The sequence below is a fragment of the Phaseolus vulgaris genome, chromosome 2 (genome assembly GCF_051622355.1).
Source record: "Phaseolus vulgaris cultivar YP4 chromosome 2, ASM5162235v1, whole genome shotgun sequence".
Lineage (NCBI taxonomy): Eukaryota > Viridiplantae > Streptophyta > Magnoliopsida > Fabales > Fabaceae > Phaseolus > Phaseolus vulgaris.
The window spans coordinates 35713345-35737910 of NC_143499.1; the positions used below are offsets into that span (position 1 = coordinate 35713345).

The 24566-nt window shown below is 28.3% G+C and overlaps 3 protein-coding genes and 1 pseudogene across 5 annotated transcripts; all 4 read right to left on the reverse strand.

Moving 5' to 3' along the window:
- Positions 1–3520: 3520 nt before the first annotated feature.
- LOC137809426 (putative CCR4-associated factor 1 homolog 11) lies at positions 3521–4381 on the reverse strand. The gene has a single exon (XM_068610537.2). The coding sequence runs from the start codon at positions 4379–4381 to the stop codon at positions 3521–3523; it is 861 nt and encodes a 286-aa protein (XP_068466638.2).
- Positions 4382–7102: 2721 nt separating this feature from the next.
- LOC150029143 (putative CCR4-associated factor 1 homolog 11) lies at positions 7103–14028 on the reverse strand (annotated as a pseudogene).
- Positions 13386–21916, reverse strand: LOC137811718 (glycerol-3-phosphate acyltransferase 9). Of its 3 annotated transcripts, none has more exons than XM_068613555.2 (10): positions 21796–21916; positions 21418–21591; positions 21168–21276; positions 20982–21051; positions 19554–19640; positions 19236–19287; positions 19017–19136; positions 18829–18927; positions 13969–14070; positions 13386–13885 (listed from the first exon to the last, which is right to left on the reverse strand). In XM_068613555.2, the coding sequence occupies exons 3-9, from the start codon at positions 21192–21194 to the stop codon at positions 14046–14048; spliced, it is 480 nt and encodes a 159-aa protein (XP_068469656.1). In that variant the 5' UTR covers positions 21195–21276; positions 21418–21591; positions 21796–21916; the 3' UTR covers positions 13386–13885; positions 13969–14045. The 3 variants fall into 3 exon arrangements, with proteins under 3 accessions (XP_068469656.1, XP_068469655.1, XP_090154819.1); XM_068613554.2 differs by having other exon boundaries at positions 21721–21904; XM_090298693.1 differs by lacking the exons at positions 13386–13885; positions 13969–14070; positions 18829–18927 and adding an exon at positions 19409–19449 and having other exon boundaries at positions 19060–19136; positions 21721–21904.
- Positions 21917–22860: 944 nt separating this feature from the next.
- Positions 22861–23712, reverse strand: LOC137809425 (putative CCR4-associated factor 1 homolog 11). The gene has a single exon (XM_068610536.2). The coding sequence runs from the start codon at positions 23710–23712 to the stop codon at positions 22861–22863; it is 852 nt and encodes a 283-aa protein (XP_068466637.2).
- Positions 23713–24566: the final 854 nt, after the last annotated feature.

Consider the following 24566-nt stretch of genomic DNA (forward strand, 5'->3'; position numbering starts at 1 on the left):
GCTCTATGGTAACATCAATGTTGTTATTCACTTTCCTTGTTATTAATAACAAAATAACAAGTATATTAACTATTTTACTTAAGTTATACTTGTATTAAAATTATATAGAAATATAATAATAATTTGACAAATTTAGTAATATATTTAATAAATATTTATTTTTCATATTAAAATAATATTTTCTTAAAAATATAATTTATCTATTTTTATAAAAACATTTATTATTTAGTTTTTATGATATTTTTAATATATAAGAATTAAATAATTTAATTTTTTCCTATAAATATTTTGAAATTTCATTTTTTATTTTCTAATTTTTTATTTAGTTATAGTCAATGTGATATTTTAAAATAATATAAATTATTCATTAAAGGTATAGAAAAGTGAATGTTTATTTATACATAGATGTTTATTTGAAGATATAGAAAATATATTTCTATTTTAAAACTAGAGAATATAAGTGTCATTTACTATCTTGCATATACTTTTTTTTATCTATCTTAAGTTTTCGTAGTCATATTTCAATTATCCTAATCTTTTCTAAAATTTTATGTCATTTTTATGCATAAAATAATTACACTAATATTTCTGTTATACAATTCATTGTTTTTTTATATTAAAGAATAAAAAGATAAATGAGTTATGCATTATCTAGGAGATTAGGACGTTTTCTTAAAGTTAGGGTGAAAGTTAATAAAATGATCTTAAAAAAAAAGTCAACCCAATAATGACGAAGGTTAATCTAATTGGATTTTTGGAATTTGAATTGTCTTCATGGAAGTTACTCGTTATATTCTTTTGTTTATTTCATTGTTTTCATTTTTGTTTTTAATTTTTTGGTTTAAAAATTTAGGCTACTTTTTAAAATTTCTTTGTTTTTTTTATGAGTTGGTTTAATCTTTCATATTTTTGTTTTTATTTTATTTTATGCTATTTTGTATGTGATCCACGTGTTCTTTAGCATGATAATTATTATATTATGACATCTCAGTTAATTGCATAGCTAAAATATACTAATAGTAATTTGTATAAAAAGAACATAATTATTAAAAATAGAGAAAAACAAAGGAATAATGTTCATTCAACCAAACCAAAACCTATGATACATTAAGAAAAAAAAATCTAAATTTCATTGGTCCAAATCAGTTTCTAAAGTATGTTTTACCTATATGTTTCAAACCAGTGATTTTCTTTTTTCCTAGAATCAATTTCTAGATTAGTTAACTTATTAAGTGACATGTTTCTTTATGTATATACATGTAAATCATTAAAATTTAAGATATAGTAGGAGTGATAAAACGAGTTCAATCAATTTTAGCTTGATCTGTCACTGGTCCATTAGGGTTATACTGTCTGAAATTGGTAGTTGTCTCATTATATAGTGGGTTAACGGAGTGACGAGCTAACTCATTACATTTAAAAAAAATATCATTTTTTGTAATTTTTGTTTTGTTTTGGATATATTTATTTAGTTATAGTCTTTGGACAATAAAAATGTAAGAAAGAACAATTGTTGAGATTATGATAGTCTAAGTTCAAGAGTTAGAGAAATTTTTGTAAAAATACTATTTAAGAAATTATGACAGAAAAAAAAAATAGATTGACTTAAAGAAAAACAAATTGATTTCCTTGTTTCAGGAAGCCGTTTCAAAAATATATTTCAGAATCAACAAATTTTATTTTATTTCTGACTTATCAATTCTGATCTTTACACCATGTTAAGAACAAAATCAAGAATAAATGCTTTGAATACAATGAGATATCAAAGATTCAATTTATTTTCAAAAACCAAGATCTTGAAAAACAAATCAAGTGAGATCTTTATTTCAGAATTAAAGAACAATAGTTTTTTAAACTCACAATTTCATAGATCTACTCAAACCAATTTTGCAAAGATTGATCAAGAATAAACAAAATTTAAATCAGTAACTACTTCTCTTTTAAAAACAGATTTGATACGAAGAGTTAAAAACAGTTCTTAAACCAAGATTGCTTTTAAGATACTTATCTTTAAGAATAAATTTGTTAAAGATTAAGGTTTCCACGTGTTCCAAGATTGATTAAAGACTTATTAAAAACTAGATAACATAATGTGCTTTATGCCAATAAAGCAGTTAAAACAACAAATTCAATTTTAGAACAACAAATTTATTCAGTTTTGAATGCAATGATTAAGAGAGAAGAGAAACACACACAGATTTATACTGGTTCACTCAATGTGAGCTGTATCCATTACCACCTTACACTAAGATGGATTTCACTAGAACCATAACAATCTTTACAAAAAGATTACAAACAAACTAGTTCTTAAACCCTACAAGAACCTTCAAGAACCAAAAATACAATATGAAAACCCCTATTTCAGTAGCTTTCTAGAAATGGTTGCATAAAACAAAAGCGTAGGTTCAATATCTTTACCATGTATCCAAAATCATAGGCACTATGAAAAGTAATCCACTGAATATTATTGTTGCAGAGGAGTTCTGAGAGCATCATCAGCTCGGAGATGGAGTAAGGAGCATGATGATGGTGTGTCATGTTGAACTCACAAAAGTTGAATTTCCAAATGAAGCTTAGGATCGTGTGTCACGTTGAACTCCAAAGGTTGGAAGGTTGACATAGCCAAATGAAAGGGTGACACAACTGATAATAAGAGAGTCAGTTTAATGTTGAACATTAACAAAATTGACTTAGCTGACTCTAATGAGACACAATTTTTTTTTTAAAAAATAAGAGAGTTAAAAAACATAAAATAATAGTGTGGATTAAACGAACACAAAATTAAATAAATTTTTAAATAAAAAAACTAACCTGGATCAAGTTAAATTTTAAATTATCAAATTTGAACCTACACATGATTTACATGTGAAATGACCAAAATGCCCTAAATTAAAATAGGGGTGAGATCAACAATATTTTTGAAACCCTTTTTCCGAACCACATTTCTGGATTTGGATTTTCAGAACACTTTTCTTAATTCCATAAATTATTTTTCGGAATTCATTTTTAATTTTTGTTTCCTGAATCTAAATATTTATTATCTCTTATTCAGGATATGATTATAAGTAAATCATAACTGATTTATTCAGTTTAGAATATTGATATATTTAAATTTAAATTAATTATTTTATATATTTTATGTTACATTTTTTGGTCAATTTTTAAAATTTTAAAATCTAAAACCAAAGATTATATTTAATATATTATACATTATCGATCTTTAACCAAAAATAGAACATTTTTATATTAAAATATAACTGAATAATATTAACTTAACTGTAAATTAGACTAAAACAACGAGTCGTATTTTCCATCTACTTATTACTGTATTCATAAGAAAATGATAAGCATTACAATATTATTATTTTTATATTATTTGTTTGATTGAAATTAATTTTATTCCTAATAAATTTACGGAATCATACATCTATTTCGCAATTGAAAATTTTGTTAATTAGTATATAAAATGAAAATAAAATAAAAAATACAAAACAAAAGAATAGTACAATAACAAAGCCATCTAATTTGCGACTATTATTTCCAAGCCATATAGAACACCTGCATGTTTTGGTAAGCTAAACTCTGTATGAAAATAGAGAGTTTTAATTTTATTGAAAACATGTAGAGTGACTAAGCTATCGGAGCCTGCATGATGACTTCTTCTGTCACTATTATCCAAACCTAGAGAGTCAGAAACTTTGTCTAAACCGCCGTGAAGGTTTGGACAAAATTTGATGAGATGTTTAACGTCGTACACTCTGTATCCAAAAAAGAACTTAACTAGTTGAAGAAAGTCACACAAGTTTGTTGGTAGAAATGGTTGCATATAAAAAAAGCGTTGGCTCAATATCTTCACCATGTACCCAAAATCATAGGCACCATGGAAAGTAATCCACTGAATATTATTGTTGCAGAGCAGTCCTGAAAACATCATTAGTTCAGCGAATCGCACACTACTCACTCCAAACTTTCGATTCTTTTCAAAATTCATGCCTTGACGTTGAAGGAGGGCGATGGAGTGAGGAGCATGAAGATGTTGTGTCACATCGAACTCACAGAAGTTGAATTCCCAAATGAAGCGGTTGGAGGTTCCAAAGGTTGGAAGGTTGCCATTGCTGTCCGAAAGGGTGAGACCTACTTGAATGAGGTGCATATTGTCCACGTTAGCTTTCATCACTGCGTAGTTATTTTGTGGTTGTCGGAATGCTGGATGCGATTGAAAGACGACGCCAGAGAACTCCGTATCCATTGAGATGAAAGAGTATAAGGCAATGACAGAACGAATCAACTCGAACTCCGATTCAAGGTTGTAAGACCACACTGATCTTGTTATCACAGAATCGCAAGGGAGAGTCATGTTGTTGTTGCTTTCTCTTTTCATCTCTCTTTCTCTTCCGATATCTTTTTCTCTTCCAATCTCTCTTTCTCTTTCCTTCAAGAACAACAAAACAACTACATCAATCCTTCTCACTACACTACTTTTATAGCCCAATCGAGCATATCTTACAAAAGATAATAAGATATAATTGATTTCTTCAATCTAATCTTATAATCACACTTATTATTTATTTATGGTATGATTCAAGATATTAATTAAATATATCAAGATTGAGATTGCCTTTTCCTTTATTAGAGTTTCTTAGATTTAAAAAAAAATATATAAGATTACACTCTGAAATCTTATCTTACTTCATCCAGTGTACTCTCACTTGACATTTATTTACAAAATTTTATCTTTTTAATTGATATATTAAAATTGCATATAATTATTTTATCTATTTTACGTTCATTTTTTTAGCTGATTTCTAAAACTATTCAAAAAAATAATCTATTAAGAAAAATAATAATCAATTATCTCAATTTTGATAATGTATAGTTAATTAATTATATGATATAATAATAAATTTAATTTTTCCGATTGTGTTTCTAAATATAATAAATAACAATATAATTAATTAAAAAATTGTAATTATTATTTTTTTCAAATTTTTTTAATAAACTATTTACAATGTTATCTTATAATCAATACTTACTTTTGATATTACTCTTCTATCACCTTTAACAACTAGGCGATTTTATTTTTATTTATTTATAATATAGAAGTTCACTAACAATGTGATTTACTTTTTTAATATAACTATTCATCAATTATAATTTTATTACTTTGTTTAACTTGTAATTTAAATTTAAGGTTTAACGATAAAATTAAAATTTAAAGGCATAAAATTTAGCTTTCAATCATGAACTATATTAGCTGGATTAAACAAATATTAATTCTGAATATTGGAGACATTATACGTAAGTAGTTCATAAATAAAAATATAATTAATTATAAAATTATAATTATTATTTTTTTAATTTTTTTAATAAACATTACAAGAAAATTATGAAATAGAAACCAATCTTAAAAAAACAAAAAATAATTAGTTTACATGCCTTTTTTAATTTATATTATTGTTAAATTATTTCTAAATTAATATCTAATTAGCTATCAAATATTTTGTTACCAAATTTAAAATTTAAATAATTAGTAATTAAATAGATAAGTAGTTCATCAACCTTCTTTCTTTAACTTTACATCCTTTTTCTCCTTCTTCCACAAACAACATAAAGTTTACATGTAAAAAACACATTTTTTAAGTTAAAACTAAAAATTACAGACAATTACAGCCTAAATTTCAGTTTATTTAAAAATATTTATCTTGTCTAATACAAACTATATTTATAAAATGAAAGTACTGTACAAATTAATTTAATCAACATAAATTGGTTATACGATATTTATTATAAAAAAAATACATTGATTATTATGTATAATTTATACGTTTTACTTTTATATGATAATTAAGTGGTAAAATGAGCAATTAAATATTTCTATTTGAAAATATTATTTTGTTTTATCTTTATATCTATATATTTATTCTTTTATCACAAATATCTTTATATCATTCTCTCTTTTCAGTTAATAACTTACTTTAATTATTTTCATATATTACTTTTTTTTATAATTTCGAATGATGGAAATATAATTTATTTCTACTATGTCACAATTTATTTTATTTCAAGAATTATTGATTATAATATATTAAAATTATATACCGTAATAATTTGTCTACTATTTTTTAACAGCCCAAAAAATATATCTAACTGGAACCACACAAGTTCTATCGATTTTTATACAAATTTGTTGTTTCTCAAAACATTCCTAATATGTGATTAGGATTTGTAGAAATACAAATATTAACAAGATGAAGTTCAAACCAACATCCTAAAGCCCTCCAGAATCTCTGACACCTGTACGATCGTGTACATAGTTCAATTATTACAGTTCACATCACAGCAAGTAAAACAAGAGTAAGTTAGTGAAAGTAAATTTTTATAATATACACAATTGAATCAAAAGAGAAAACCAAATTACATATATCAATATTATTCAATCTTCTTCAAATCCCAACATAAAACAATCACATAGATCTCACATGGATCTACACATCCAAGATATTCAACAAACAGAATAACAACTAACGTCTTCCGGAAGACCCGTATTAAGTAAGTCCTACTAAAGACTAACACCTGATCCAAAGATTACCAACTAATCCAAGAGAAAGGATCAGGGTAAGTTCAATACAACTCAGGTTGTGCATCTCATAGGTCATGGTGTGCATGAACTCCCCCATCAGCTTCTCATCACTTGATATCTTAGTCTATGTGACTTAGACCATCAATGAAGCTCGAAGATATCTGTTACCACATAGGCACCAATACTTAAAACACAAACAAACATTAGTCCATACATTATCCCAAATTTATAAATTCAATTTCATACCATTTTTATCATACAATATCATTCAAAATGCAATCTACAACATTCAAATTCATATTTAACATTAAAAAAAACAACACTTAAATACTAAATCATCAAAATCTAATAGTTTTTACAAGTTTAAACCATATATATAAACAAACAACCCAATATATAAACAAACAACATCCCTGCAAAAGAAATTGAATATTGGGACCACGTCCCCTCCGCATCCAGATCTTCTGACCTAGGGTACTATTAAAAATTAAATTAAATTTAGTTTCTCTTACCTTAAATTCCTTATTCTGATGGAAATTCTACCTCAAACCGGGGAACCACTCCAAAATTTATGAACCTATAGTAAGTTATCCAAATATTACCAAATTTAAGTATGAGCTTAATCAAGTTGAGAGAAACATTTTTCTCAACTGGCACCACTAAAATTGAAGAATAAATCATAGAGAAAAACAGAGAATAAGAGATAATTAAAGTAAAAAAAATTTACTCTGTTTCAAAATCTAATCGGATAAAAATGTACCTAATTTCTCATCTACAACATGGTGTGATCAAATTTTGAAATAGATGAGGTATGGGAGAAAAAATGAAGAAAGAAGAGAGAGAAGAGAAGTTGGGAGAGATGGAGAAAACAAGAAAAGAAATTGAAAGAGAGAAAAGATGGTGGGGCCGGCTGTATTTTTTTTACGGCTTTTACAATTTTTGCACTACATAATATACAATATACTTTTTCCTATTCATCATATCATATGAGAAGAAAAAATTAATTTAGCTTCCAAATATTAACGTTAATTGAATTAATTGAATTGACACTATTAACTTAGGTTAATACAACTCTAATGCAACACAGAAATTTAATTTTAAAAAATAATTAAAAAAACATAAAATTATTTTTTATTTTTTAATTAAATAAATATTTTTTAATATTGGTTTAATTGATAGTATCAGTCTGTTTAATGTTGAATATTAACAAAATTGACTTAGCTGACTCTAATGATAAAAAAAGAGTTAAAAAACATAAAATAATAGTGTGATTAAATGCACCATAATATAAATTTTTAAATAAAAAAATTAACCTGGATCAAGCGAATTTTAAATTACCAAATTTGAACCTACACTCAATTTACATGTGAAATGACAAAAATAACCTAAATTCTAAATTAAAATAGGGGTGAGGATCAAAACTATTTTTGGAAACGTTTTTCCGGACCACGTTTCTAATTTCTGGATTTGAATTTTCACAACACTTTTCTCAATTCTATATATTATTTTTCGGGAACTCATTTTGTTTTTTTTCCTGAATCTAAATATTTTTTTCAGGATATGATTATAAGTAAATCATAACTGATTTATTTATTTTAGAATATTGATATATTTAAATTAATTACTTTATATATTTTATTTAAAATATTATACATTATCGATCTTTAACAAATAAAATAAATTTTTTATATTAAAATATAACTGAATAATATTAAATTATACCACGTCAATTGTTTGTTTTATTTTAATTATAACTGTAAATTCGCCTAACACGAGTGTATTTTCCCATCTACTTATTTAAGAATGCAAAATAAATAAGTTTTCTTTATATTGATTTACTCCATCACAACATAAATGTTAATGTATTCATAAGAAAATGTTAAGCATTACAATATATATATTTTTATATTATTTGTTTGATTGAAATTAATTTTTTAATAAAATTCCTAATAAATTTACGGAGTCATACATCTATTTCACCAATGTTAAATTGAAAATTTTGTTAATTAGTATATAAAATGAAAATAAAATAAAAAATATAAAATAAAAGGATGGTACAATAACGAAGTCATCTTATTTGCGACTATTATCTCTAAGCCATACAAAACACCTGCATGTTTGGGTAAGTCAAACTCTGTATGAAAATAGAGTTTTGATTTTATTGAAAACATGGAGAGTGACTAAGCAGCCTGCATGATGACTTCTTCTGCAACTATTATCCAAACCTAGGGACTCAGAAACTTTGTCTAAACCGCCATGAAGGTTGGGACAAAATCTGATGAGATGCTTAACGTCGTATACTTTGTATCCAAAGAAGAATTTAACGAGTTGAAGAAAGTCACACAAGTTGGGAGGTAGAAATGGTTGCATATAAAAAAAGCGTTGACTTAGTATCTTGACCATGTACCCAAAATCATAGGCACTATGAAAAGCAATCCACTGAATATTATTGTTGCAGAGGAGTCCTGAGAACATCATTAACTCAACAAATCGCACAATGTTCACTCCAAACCTTCGATTCTTGTCAAAATCTATGCCTTGACGTCGAAGGAGGGCGATGGAGTGAGGAGCACACTAGTGCAGAAATATAAAACAAATGCGGTTGTTTTGAATTTATAAATGCGGTTTTATAACCGCATTTGATCAACACGCACTTGTAAATCAAGAAATATAAATGCGGCTATATAGCCGCATTTATAAATACCATTTACAAGTGCGGTTATTTGCTTTAACCGCACTTGTATATGCGGAATCATTAAAAAAAATTAAAAATTTTAAAACATCGTCAATCTTGTGTGAAGCCAAGATTGATGAAGAGTCACGGGAGCGAACAACGGTGGCGGCAGCAGAAGCGACGACGGACAGGGAAGCAACAACGGAGCAAACCAAAAAATCCACAAGAAACCACGAAGACAATGAAAGAGTGCTTCGAGACCACTAATGCAAGGAAAAAAACATATATAAGAAAAACGAAAAACATTTATGCATATATTTGTGAAGATGAAGAGGAAAAAAGAGAGTTCAAGAAACTTACATTGCACAAATGGAATGCAGATGCAGTAGAAGGAGACGAACTCAGAGTGCAAACGCGAAACGAAGGCAAAGACGAGAAATAAAGTTTGAAATTGTGTGTGGCGCGCTTCAAAATTTAAGGTAAAAAATGATTTACGAATGCGGTTAAAGGTAAAACCGCATTCGTAAATCAAAATTCTTTGATTTACGAATGCGGTTATTCAAATAACCGCATTCGTAAATCAAGCGCTTTGATTTACGAATGCGGTTATTCAAATAACCGCATTCGTAAATCAAAATAATTTCAAAAATGCCACCACGTTTTTTTCGAAAGCGGGTAGCGCAAAAGCCGCACTAAATAAAGCGTATCCTTTTCTTCTTTTTGCACTAGTGGCATGAGGATGTTGTGTCACATCGAACTCACAGAAGTTGAATTCCCAAATGAAGCGGTTGGAGGTTCCAAAGGTTGGAAGGTTGTCGTTGTCGTCTGAAAGGGTGAGACCCACTTGAATGAGGTGCATACTGTCCACGTTAGCTTTCATCACTGCGTAGTTATTTTGTGGTTGTCGGAATGCTGGATGCGACTGAAAGACGACGTCAGGGAACTCTGTATCCATTGAGATGAAAGGGTATAAGGCAATGACAAAACGAATCATCTCGAACTCCGATTCAAGGTTGTAAGACCACACTGATCTTGTCATCACAGAACTGTAAGGGAGAGTCATGTTGTTGTTGCTTTCTCTTCTGATATATCTTTCTCTTCCAGTCTCTCTTTCTCTTTCCTTCAAGAACAACAAAACAACTACATCAATCATTCTCACTACACTACTTTTATAGCCCAATCAGACATAACTCACAAAAGATAATAAGATATAATTGATTTCTTAATCTAATCTTATAATCACACTTATTATTTATTTATTGTATGATTCAAGATATCAATTAAATTCATCAAGATTGATATTGCATTTTCCTTTATTAGAGTTTCTTAAATTTTAAAAAAATATAAGACTAAACTCTAAAATCTTATCTTACTTTATCCAGTGTACTCCCACTTGACATTTATTTACAAAATTTTATCTTTTTAATACATATTTTAAGAGTTAATAATTTTAGAATCACAGATAATTTATCTTTTCTATCTCAACCCGCAATGAAATCTAATTATCTTATTTATTTTTTCGCGGGATATATTTAATATCTAAATATTTTTTTTTTAGGATATAATTATATACGTAAATCATAAGTAACCATTTTTTTAGTTGATTTCTAAAACTATTCAAAAAGTAATCCATTAAGAAAAATAATAATCAATTATCTCAATTTTGATAATGTATATTTAATTAATTATAGGATATAATAATAAATTTAATTTTTTCGATTGTGTTTCTAAATATAATAAATAACAAAATAATTAATTACAAAATGATAATTTATTTATTTTTCAATTTTTTAATAAATTATTTACAGTATTTATTATCTTCATAATCAATAGTTATTTTTTATATTAGTCTTCTATCACTTATCACTTATAACAAAGAGTTGCCCTTTCTTGTTCTTCCATAATCACTTTTATCTTTTTTTATTTAGATTTAGATTTGTAAATTCGCTTTACACATCCCAAATCACTTTACTTTTACACTTGAAATCTCACAACATTGATTTATCTTTTTTGTAATATGCACAAGAAAAAAAGTTCTCACCATTATTTATTTTTGGAACCTTCTTTCTTTTTGGTCTTCTATTTATTGTTCATCTTGTATTTTCCACCTTTAGAATCTTGTGTTTTTACATGAAAAACACCTCATATAGTTTCAACTCATCATTCTTCTTTGCTCTTTAGCATGTAAGACATTTACCAATTCTCACTTCATCTAAAAGTTATGATTTTTTACTCATATTTTTCAAGTATAGTAACCATAATTTTTTTGAACAACATTATTTCATTGGAAAAGAGTTTCTTAACAAGTTGAAGTTTATTTGTTATACTCAGAAGTTAAACGACAAAACTTTTAATTATTTATGTCTCCTTTATGCACTTGCATGTCTTTATTCTTTATTGTCAGAGTATTCCTTCTTGAAATTGATAAATTTGAAGTTGATAATTCTTATAAAAATCATTTTTAACATAAAAAAAAAACATCTTTTTGCCTCCATAGGTTATCTGTAACTTCACTATAGGTATATATTATGCAACATCGGCATAGTGAAGATGACAAAACCTTTTCTCATTTAGACTCCATTAGTTACTACCCTACACCACTTACACCTTACTCCTATTACTAGCGATATTTTTGGATCATACACTCATTAATTACCAGCTTTCTTCATATTCTTCATTGCATTTTCACTGTAATGCTTGAAATGGTTCTTGTCCCCCAATGCACTATTCGTATAAATAGTTTGAATTTTTTAATAATATATTTTTATTTCAATAATTATTATACTAATTGTAATTTTTTTCAAAATAAAAAAATGTATAATATTTAGATTATTCATCTTTTAATAAAAATAATTTATTTCTTTATTTAATAAAAAAATAATTAAATACCTTCTTCTTTTAGAAATAATTGTTATCATATAATAATTTACCCTTTAATATATATAATTTATTTTTTAAAGAAAGAATATTCGGTTGTTGTTATAGTTTAATAAATAATTCTTTTAATAAAAAAATTTATTTCTTATAAATTATAGTAAGCTCAAATAGATCTATGAACTTTAATTTTTGTTTGATCTTCTATTTAAGGAAGAATTTATTGTTATAAAATTATCATAATCTAAACTATACCGTGTTTATTTTTAGAGTATGTGTGAATAGAAATATATAGTAAAATTCATAATGATATTGTAAATTCACGTAGTATATTAATTGAATAAAATTATAATTATTATAAATTTATAATGTAATATTTATAATAAAGATAACACAACAAAGATATTTAAAGATAATTTCATATCTCTTTGATAGACTCTAAATTCATAGTTCATGTAAAAATAACTTTTGACATAGAAAGACAATTTTTTGTCTTTGCTTTTTTTTCTTCCTCTCTTTATGATACTTCCTTTGAGTCACAATTGAATGTTGAAACATCTCAGAAACATCATAATTTTCTTACTATCTCCCAATAATTCAATGCTTCAAGATGGTTGATCATCTATGCAGTCCGTAACTTATATTCATCATTATCAAAAACGAGTGGTGAACTCAAAGATAAAGGCTTTGATATCAATTTGTTCTTGAATAACACTCAATAAATTAAATGAAAAAGATGTAAATATAATTGGAAACTAACAACATAAACCAATATCCTAGATGATATCCTATATTTCTAGACATAAATATTGATAAATTTTGATACATATTCAACAATTAAATGATATCCCGTAAGATTATTTATATTTTTAATTAAATAAATATTTCAATTAGCATTGGTGTTAATAAAGTCTACTTAATGTATTTATCTTTTTTCCAAAATATAAAGTCTCACAATATGTCCGATTTATATTTATTTAAATCAGTGTCGACTATATTATGAATTTATGCGCCTTCATGACAACGAATATAAACCATGTATTATTTTTAATTTAAAGGCCTAAATTTAAAAATGATAAATTTCCTCATCCACAATTTTTTTCGTTTATATTTTATTTATTTAAAGATGAGGCATTTTAAAAAAAAACTTTATTTTTAAATTGCTTTCATTAGCATCAATCAAATCGATGCAATTTAAATTAATATTAAAAATAGATCTTATTTAACATTGATCTATTCAACGCTAAATTAAATAAATTATAAAATAAGGTCGATGAAAAATTAAATAAAATTTTAAATAAAAAATATTAGTGTCCGTCAACCTCACGCTAAAAAACATTCGTCCTCCAAGTATGTATACTTTTGACTATACATGTTAATTTCTGCACGAAGTTGTTGATTTTCAACCAACTGATCAGAGTGAGAAGCGCTAAAACCAGAGGAGGAGGGTTGAGTGAGGAAAAAAAATCATTGGCGGAAGTTACTAGCCATGTCTATCGTGCCATAAATTCGACCTTTACTCTTCCTTCTAACAGCTTCCTTCCAAGCATGAAGTTTGGTTGTTGAATATACTTGGTGGAAGTTACTAGCCATGTACTAGCCATGTCTATCGTGCCATAAATTCGACCTTTACTCTTCCTTCTAGCAGCTTCCTTCCAAGCATGAAGTTTGGTTGTTGAATATACTTGGTGGACATCAAAGGTTAAGTCCTGAGAACTATTTGCTTGAAGGGTTCCCAAGCGCTCGTAGTAATTTTCCTACACATTATTAGGAAATGGAAATGTTAGGAAATTAAATTAAAAATATAAAAAAATTAAAAAAACTTAAAACAATAACTTACATAAGTTTCACGAGCACGAGTATCAACCCAATCATCCTTCTTGTTTGTGTGAGTGGCCATAAAGAGTTCATCGGGTTTTAGGGGGCGACCATTTTTACGCTCCTAATAATGTTGTACAATTAGAAATAGTATATGTTGTAGAAGTAAAATGAATTACATGTAAGAAAGTGACAAGTACATACTAGGTCACTGTAATATTTGAATGTGATTTTCGACCTATGGAGCCCAATGCTCCACCACAAGCTGAAACCTTATTCATTTTATTTTGAGTTTATTTTTCTTTGAACATTTGGGTATCCCAAAAGTTCAAAAGTTCAACCTGTGTCTCCTTGTAATCCAAATAGGTCAGACAACCTTTATCCTAACTTTGATCAACATGTCACCGTTTTCTGACTTTGAACATGTAGACCTTTTTAATCTCCCACTAATCTTGAGGGACCCAAGTAACTCAGTTGTAAAAAACGAAAAAAAAACATTGCAGTGGAATAATATATTTTCATTTTGATAATTTGTATAAAATTGTGATATAGTAGAAAATGAATTATATTACAACCATTCAAAATTATAAAATGAAAAAAAAATATATGAAAATGAAGTATATAATTTAAGTAAGTTATTAATTGAAAAAAGTGATAATGTCTCCAATATTCAGAATTAATATTTGTTTAATCCAGCTAATATATAGTTATTGATTGAAAGGTAAATTTTATGCCTTTAAATTTTAATTTTATCGTTAAACATTATATTTAAATTACAAGTTAAACTATGTAATACAATTATAATTGATGAATGATTTTATAAAAAAAAAAAGTTAATAACATTGTTAATGAATTTCTATATTATAAATATATAAAAATAAAATCGCCTAGTTGTTATAAGCGATGCAAGAGTAATATCAAAAGTCTGTATTCTTTATCAAGATAATACTGTAAATAATTCATTAAAAACAATTTTGAAATAAATTAATAAATTATAAATGAAGAATGCTGGTATGATCCAAAAATATCGCTACTAATAGGAGTGGTGTAGGATACTTATTAATGGAGTCTTGTCATCTTCACTATGCAGACGTTGCATAATATATAACCTATAGTGAAGTTACAGAGTTAAGGTTTTAGGGATTAATCAATGGATCATACTAATAATTATGCTTATAAGCAATGTCTGTTTGTACATGGTTAATGCGCCCCTTATATTTATCACACTTTTTTGTTCACTAAAAAAATAATCATTTATAAAAATGTAATTGTTCATAACAAAATAAAAAATACATTATAAGTAATTATCTTATTTATACACACATTTGTAACTTGATTATTGATTTTAAAGTATAATCTTAATTCATATTTTATATTTTTCAATACTAAATCAATGATTAAGTATTAAAAAAATTACAAATTTAAGTGAAAGTGAGAAGATGTGTGTTTAATCTTTTACGACTGATCGTATAATTCATGACTGATCGTATAATTCATATTATACATCATATCATACATCGAGTCTCACTTAATTTAGTTAAAGTATTACAAATTTTTTATATATAACTAAGTGATTAAAATGAATAGTAAATAAGTATACTATAGTATTTCATAACTAAATGAAATTATACTATAACTGTTTTCAAATTAATAAAAAAATTAAAATTTAATTGAGAAAAAGAAGTAAAAGATGATACATTAAATGGTCATGTACCCAAAAGCAATCAATTAAAATTTCATTGGTTGAGTGTATTTAGAAGAGAGGGACAAAACCAACACTGATTTGAATTACTTAGCCACTCCTGCAATGAGTTTCCAAAAGCGAATACATTTTTTGATTTATTCCATGACAACATAAATCTATTAATAAAGAAGAAACATATATAAGGGTGGGAAAAAGAGATTGTGGAAATTGTATTGTACTAAAAAAAAAAAAGAAGAGAAGTAGAAAGATAGTAAAAAAAGGAAAATCAAGGCATCTCTAAACAATAGAGAACACCTGCATGTTTTTGCAAGTCAAATTGTGTATGAAAATAGAGTTTTAATTTTATTTAAAACATGGAGAGTGACTAAGCTATTATAACATGATGACTTTTTCTGACACTATTATTCAGACCTCAGAAACTTTGTCTAAACTGCCATGAAGGTTGGAAAAAAATATGATAAGATGTTTAATGCTGTATACTTTGTATCTAACGAAGAATTTAACAAATTGAAGAAAGTCACACAAGTTGAGAGATAAAAATGGTTGCGTATAAAAAAAGTTGACTCAATATAATCACAATGTACCCAAAATGATAGGCTTTATGAAAAATAATCCACTGAATATTATTGTTGCAGAGGAGTCAGAAGAGCATCATCAACTCAACAAATCGCACACTCCAAACTTTCAATTCTTATCAAAATCCATGCCTTGACGCCAGGAGGGCAATGGAGTGGGGAGCATGAGGATGACGTGTCACATCGAACTCACAGAAGTTGAATTCGCAAATGAAGCGGTTGGAAGTTCCAAGCATTGGAAGGTTATCGAGTTCGTCTGAAATGGTGAGGCGCACTTGGAAGAGGTGCATACAGTCCAAGTTAGCTTTCATCAATGCGTAGTTATTTTGTCGTTGTCAAAATGTTGGATGCGACTGAAACACCACACTAAGGAACTCCATGTCCATAAAGATGAAAGCATATAAGGCAATGACAAAACGAATCAACTCAAACTCTGATTCAAGCTTGTAAGACCACACTGATCTCGTCATCACAAAACCACAAGGGAGGGCCATGTTAGCATGACCCTCCCTTGTGGTTTTGTGATGACGAGAACAGTGTCTTCTTACAACCTTGAATCGAAGTTCGAGTTGATTTATTTCGTAATTTCCTTTTACCCTTTCATCTCTATGGACACGGAGTTCCCTAACGTGGTGTTTCAGTCGCATCTAGCATTCCGAACACCACAAAATAACTACGTAGTGATGAAAGCTAATGTGAACTATACGCACCTCATCCAAGTGAGCCTCACTCTTTCAGACGACCACGACAACCTTCCAACCTTTGGAACCTCCAACCATTTTATTTAGGAATTCAACTTTTGTGAGTTCGATGTGACACATCATCCTCATGCTCCTCACTCCATCGCCCTCCTCCGATCGACGTCAAGGCATGAATTTTGATAAGAATCAAAAGTTTGGATTGAGCATTGTGTTACTCGCGGAGCTAATGATACTCTCAGGACTCCGCATCAATAATTTTCAATGGAATGCTTTTCATAGTATCTATGATAGTACATGGTGAAGATATTGAGCCAACACTTTTTTTCATTATGTAACCATTTCTACCTCCCAACTTGTGTGACTTTCTTCAACTCGTTAAATTCTTCTTTAGATACAAAGTATACAACTGTTAAACATCTTATCAACTCCTGTCCCAACCTTCATGTTTGTTTAAACAGAGTATATGAATCCCTAGGTTTGGATAATAGTGTTAGAAAAAGCAATTATATAGGTTTTGATATCTTAGTCATTCTCCATGTTTTTAATAAAATTAAAACTCTCTATTTTCATACACAGTTTCACTTACCAAAGCATGCAGGTGTCCTATATGGCACAAAGATCCCTTGATTTTCCCTTTTTACCATCTTTCTATTTTTGTTCTCTTCTCTTCTCCTTTCAATACAATACAATTTCCAGATTCTACATTAATATATATCACTGCATTTCATCCTACCTATCTCTTTTGTTTTTTTTTTCCACCCTTATGTTTCTTCTTTTTTGTTTCATTTTTTTTATTTTGTTTACATTTTATATAATAATTAACAAAATCAAACAATTTAACATTAGTGAAATAGACCTATGATTCCATAAATTTATTAGGATTTTTATTAAAAAATTAATTTCAATAAAACAAATAATATAACAAAAACAAATGGTTAAACAGATATTCTCTTTATCATTCCACACTATAATTATTTTAGTTAATTTTTCTTATGTTTAATCCTTTCAATTTATAATCTTTTATTTATTTTTCTGAATTAAGTTTTAATATTTTATTGATTTTAAAACAATTACAGTAAAATTTAATTTACTTATGAAAATACTATAGAATACTTATTTATTATACATTTTAATTGTCTAAAAACCAAACATTAGTTATATATAAAAAAATTGTAATAATTAACTAAACTATGACAAACTCATACATGAATTACGCGGTCAATCCTAAAAGATTAAACACACAGATTGTCTTTCCGCTTTCTTGTATTTTAAGTTGTCTTGACTTTGACTTTTTTTTCAAATGATTATTTTTTTAGTAAAAAAAAAGAATGTTACAAATATAACTAAGATATTTGGAGTGTCTTAACCCTTCTAGCAAGAGACACTTTTTACTTGTTAGTATGATACATTGATTCATCCCAAAAGCTTAACCTCACTAGAGGTTATAACATTATGCAACATTAGGATAGTGAAAATGACAACCCCTCCCCATTTAGACTCCATTAATGAGTACCTACACGTCTTACACCCCATTCCTATTAGTAGTGACATTTTGGATCACACACTAATTACCATCATTCTTCAAAAAGTCATTTAATTTAATCCTTGCAGTTATTAATTATTAAAAATAAATAAGATTGGTGTCAATCTAAAAAACGCTAATTTGATTTATTTTTAGTATTCATATTTTTTTATTCACAACTTCTTTAGTCTATTTTAACGTAATCAAACTTCTTGAGAAAATCTTCTCTCTCCCTCTTTGATTCTCACATGCATCATTGCTAGCTAATTATAAAGCTCTACTATTGACTGCTGGACTTCAAACAAAATTAACAGACATACATAGTTCTAATCATAAAAACTTAGCGACAAAGACTTGAGAAATGAGAAATTTAACTTACTTGCTTTCTCTGTGTTTTGGACAAGGGCGAAAATACTTCAGATATCCATCCCAAGGAGCCTTTTTAAGCCCAGCACGATGTGAGATTATGTCTCTCACCCTATACCATTGGAATGATATATACTGTTTTAATTCCTTGCAGCTAAACATATATAGTGGTTCATACAATATGGAACAAAGGTCTTTTACCTCTCTGCAAATTCAATGGATGTCTCTCCTGGCTTCAAGTTGTGTGGCTCCAAGTACCAAACATCACAAACTACAGCCCATGATGTCATTAATTGCAAGAGATGAGTGGTGAAGGATTGTCTGAAAGTGAAAAAGATACAGAAACTCTTATCCAGCAATACAAGAAAACATGAATGAATAGAAACAGAAATAATTATCATGTAAAAAGCAACTTCTTACTGTCGACTATTCCAAAAAGCATCTACGAAAATTTTATTGTACTTGATTGCAACTGGGCAAGAATACAAGAATTAGAATAAAAGTGGATGGAGACAAAATTAAAGAGGAAAAGGAAAGCCTGTTGTATAAGTAAAAGTGTAAAGCTCGGCATTTTGCAATTGCAAATCCTATACCTTCTTAAACATGACAGTATAATGATTATTTACACAAGTTCCTTCAGGAAATATAAGAAGAGGGTTATTAATAGCTCCCTGCATGAAAAATCGCTTAAGAATAAGATTTTAGACATACTCTCCCAACATTTTCAATTATACTTACTTCCTTGCCACAATTTCTCATCCTTCGCCTCTGTACTATTGAACCAGATACACCCTACACTCTCTAAAATAGTGCTCTGCAATAATCCTGTGAATGAAATCAAGAAATGCATCAGGCATAACTTGTGAAGTGCTCATCGAACTCGAAGGAAAGTTGATGTGGATGAATAGATAATTTAGTTACAAATATACAGTGTACTACCATAGAAAGATGCAGTAGCACCTAGCATGATTAATTTGGTGGAGCGTGAGAAGATCACAGGACAACCTCGAGTTAAGTAGATAAAATGGAAGATAATCTGATTATAAGTAAGTCCATGTGCATGTAGCTGAACCCGCGTGAGGCCCGTTTGTTTAGCCTTTTAAAAGATAAAGATGTTTAAAATGAAACGATCTTCCCTGTCAACTAGTAATTTTCTCAACAATTTCCAACTACAACTCTAAGGACGGAGCTCTAACAAATAGGAACTTAAGTTTATGGGTGTCTAAGTCCTACATTATGTAATAAGGAATCCTCGGGTGGATGCATTTAAGCGCTTGAGTCTTCTTTCTTAGTAGCTAGCGTTTTGAGGGTGGATTCCTCAAGTGTTAGGGGTACTTACCAATTGGTTGTTGATCTTTTCGAAAGGGCTGATTTTTTCTTCCTCCTTAACCACTAGAGAGGAGGCCTAGACTCTCCCACAACAATTTGACTTCCCTCTCAAATCACAAGATAAAAATCTCCTTCCCAATCCCTTTTCCTATTTACAAGCAACATGTCTTTTTTTCTCCAATTATTTCAGCCCCCCACAACAAACTCTATTTATTTCTACTAACTAACTATGGGGATTACCTATCTCGGGCAGAATTTTGGTTCAATACTAGTTACTAAGATGTCTCATTTCCGATCCTTGTATGGGCAAGACCATCGTCCTTTATTGTTGAAAGCAAACTACAATTCCTTCTAAAGTTAAGGAAGTCAATCAGCAGCAAGACACCTTGGAGATTAACCTCACCTCGCCAAATGAAAGGTATGCTAACAAGACACCTTGGAGATTAACCTCACCTTTCTTCTCAATTCCATCTTGGGGACAATGTGTCACTTAGCGCTGGGGTACAATTGATAGGGTATGGGACCCCGATATATAAGGTCTATGAAAAGAGAACTGAGAGAAAGAGTTAGGATGTAACTAAATTGATGTTTAGATAGTTTGTAAGAGCTAGATTACCAGGATATGTAGAAAATACGATCGAAAAGTAAGGCCCAGGAATAATGTTATGATATATTATGGGCTGGCTATATGTTAAGAGTTCTGAACTATAGTTAAATATTATGATTTAGATGTCATTTTTGTTATCTAAGTTATTTTCTATGCATATGTATCTATTCACAGTATATTTTATGTTGTAGCTAGAAACTTATTATACATATTATGATCCTGCAACTTACGATCATCCATCCCCTTCCTGATTCTTGGTAGGATCTCAATTTTGACAACATTGGGAGACGGTCTATTGCACTGCAGCAGGTCAAGATTTAGTTTTAGAAAATGTTGAACACATCATGTTTGCCGTTAAATTCTCTCCATAACTATTCCATCATCAGCAATTTTCCAAAAGATAATAATTGACATACCAAAACCAAAAGGCAGAAGAACAGCATATGAAGACAAGGTCAAAACCTCACATCTACAATGGCACCTGCTGCCTCAGACAAACTAGGTGAAATATCGATCAAATCACACCTGAAAAGACAATTTAATTCAGAACATAATCATCATGCAAACCGAAAACTACTCCATTTTCATTGCCCCTTATCTTGGAGTATCTAAACAACAGTAAAAGCAAGACATGAAAATGAAAAAAAAAACAGCGGAGACACATACAGGCGAGGCGGAGCTTCCCTTGCCGTTCATGTTGAACACTGGATCCAGAGGGTAGGTAATCCTCAATGTTGGGCCGATCAAGGTCCAATTCAGAACTCGAAGATTTGAATTTCCCAGTTCTATTCATCTTTGTTACGCTTTCACAACAACCAAAACGGCGTGACTAAAGTAGACCTGCATGGTGAAAAAAATAACTGATTCAATAAAATGTTCAAAGAGTTAGTCAACAAATTTCACCATAATTCTATAATTTAATTCCAACAAACAGCTCCCATGCAATGAAGTAAAAAAGAAGAAGAAAACCTTAATGTAGGAGATGACATTGGGAGGAAATCCAGAGAAAGAGAGAAAAAAAGTGATGAAAGAGAAAGAGCTCACGATCTAGGGAATAGAAAAGGGATGGGAAATTGCAGAAACCAACTCTAACCAGATGATGGAACCAAGAGTGTCATTCGAAGTCGTTGGGCGAACATTCCTACCGCGAGCGTAACTAATTTTTCAACTCTTTTTTTTTATATATTGCTTCTCCTTTACAATTTTGCAATTTTAGTTACTTTTTCTTTTCTCTGACTTCTCTTCCTTTCTCTTCTTTCAAAACTTTCTTTTCCATAAAATATCAATATTTTTTTAAGAAAAATAGAAATAATTAAATAAATATTTTTTATTTAGTATTATTTATAAAAGAAAAATATAATTATAAATTAAATCATTGACCCTTACAAATTATTTCTATTATTAATTATAATAAAATAATTTAACATATAAATAATTTAATTTATTTGATTAAATATATTAATTATCAATTAGAAATTTAAAATTATTCATAATTAAATATGATTTAATATATATATATATATATATATAATTAAAAAAAATTGACAGACCAAAATCAAACTATTAAATTATACCAAGTGAGTTGTTTGTTTTATTTTTAATTATAACTATAAATTAGACTAACACGAATCTTATTGTCCCATCTACTTATTATTAGATAACATTTATTTAAAAATGCAAAATAAATAAGTTTTCATTATATTGATTTATTCCATCACAACATAAATATTATCGTATTCATAAGAAAATGTTAAGCATTACAATATTGTTTTTGTTATATTATTTGTTTTATTGAAATTATTTTTTTAATATAAATCCTAATAAATTTATGGAATCATACATCTATTTATTCAATCTTAAATAGTTTGATTTTGTTAATTGTTATACAAAATGAAAATAAAATAAAAAATAATAAACAAAAGAATAGTATAATGACGAAGCCACCTAATTTGCAACTATTAGTATTATGAAAGAAGAAACAAAAGGGTAAAAAAAAGAAGAGAGAAAGGTAGAATAAACTGAAGTGATATACTTTATTGTAGAATTTGGAAATTACATTGTACTGAAAAGAGAAGATAAGAGAAGTAGAAAGATGGTAAAAAGGGAAAATTAAGGCATCTCTAAACCATAGAGAACGCCTGCATGTTTTGACAAGTCAAACTTTGTATGAAAATAGAGAGTTTTAATTTTATTAAAAACATGGAGAGTGACTAAGCTATCAGAGCCTGCATGATGACTTCTTCTGCCACTATTATCCAAACCTAGAGAGTCAGAAACTTTGTCTAAACCGCCGTGAAGGTTTGGACAAAATCTGATGAGGTGTTTAACGTCGTATACTCTATATCCAAAGAAGTATTTAACCAATTGAAGAAAGTCACACAAGTTTGTAGGTAGAAATGGTTGCATATAAAAAAAGCGTTGGCTCAATATCTTCACCATGTACCCAAAATCATAGGTACTATGAAAAGCAATCCACTGAATATTATTGTTGCAGAGGAGTCCTGAGAACATCATCAACTCAGCAAATCGCACAATGCTCACTCCAAACTTTCGATTCTTGTCAAAATTCATGCCTTGATGTCGGAGGAGGGCGATGGAGTGAGGAGCATGAGGATGTTGTGTCACATCAAACTCACAGAAATTGAATTCCCAAATGAAGCGATTGGAGGTTCCAAAGGTTGGAAGGTTGCCGTGGCAGTCTGAAAGGGTGAGACCCACTTGAATGAGGTGCATACTGTCCACGTTAGCTTTCATTACATCGTAGTTATTTTTTGGTTGTCGAAATGCTGGATGCGACTGAAAGACGACGCCAGGAAACTCTGTATCCATTGAGATGAAAGGGTGTAAGGCAATGACAGAACGAATCAACTCGAACTCCGATTCAAGGTTGTAAGACCACACTGATCTTGTCATCACAGAAGTGTAAGTAAGAGTCATGTTGTTGTTGCTTTCTCTTTCCATCTCTCTTTCTCTTCCAATCTCTCTTTCTCTTTCCTTCAAGAACAACAAAACTACAACAATCATTCTCACTACACTACTTTTATAGTCCAATCAAACATAAGTTACAGAAGATAAAAGATAATAAGATATAATAGATTTCTTCAATCTAATTTTATACTCACACTTATTATTTATTTATAGTATAATTCAAGATATTAATAAATATGTTAAGATTGTAATTGCATTTTCTTTTATGAAAATTTTTTAGATTTTAAAAAAATATAAGATTACACTCTTAAAATCTTATCTTAATGTGAAATCTTATCTTACTTATGAATGAATACTTTCACTTGACATTTATTTACAAAATTTTATCTTTTTAATACATATTTTAATAGTTGATAATTTTAGAATCACATAACATTAACTTTTTCTATCTCAATCCACCATTAGATCTAATTATCTTATTTCTTTTTTAGTCGAATATGTTTAAAATGTAAATATTTATTTTCTGAGGAGATGATTAACTACGTATATCATAAGTAACTACATTTTAGGAGATTATATCTTAAAATTGCATATCATTATTTTATCTATTTTACGTTATTTGTTTTAGCTGATTTCTAAAACTATTCAAAAAATAATCTTTCAAGAAAAATAATAATCAATTATCTCAATTTTGATAATGTATATTTAATTAATTATGTGATATAATAATAAATTTAATTTTTCATTGTGTTTCTAAATATAATAAATAACAATATAATTAATTACAAAATTGTAATTATTTTTTTTTCAATTTTTTTAATAAACTATTTACAGTATGATCTTATAATCAAATACTTACTTTTGATATTACTCTTCTATCCCTTATA

Bases quoted from the DNA above. Each gene is read 5' to 3' on its own strand.
- LOC137809426 (XM_068610537.2), bottom strand. From the start codon at position 4,381: ATGAAAAGAGAAAGCAACAACAACATGACTCTCCCTTGCGATTCTGTG.
- LOC137811718 (XM_068613555.2), bottom strand. From the start codon at position 21,194: ATGCTGTTCTTCTGCCTTTTGGTTTTG. The intron at 21,052-21,167 runs GTATGTCAATTA...GACCTGCTGCAG, and splicing joins TCTTCTGCCTTTTGGTTTTG to TGCAATAGACCGTCTCCCAA. The intron at 19,288-19,553 runs GTAAGTATAATT...ATTCTTGCCCAG, and splicing joins TGAGAAATTGTGGCAAGGAA to TTGCAATCAAGTACAATAAA.
- LOC137809425 (XM_068610536.2), bottom strand. From the start codon at position 23,712: ATGGAAAGAGAAAGCAACAACAACATGACTCTTACTTACACTTCTGTG.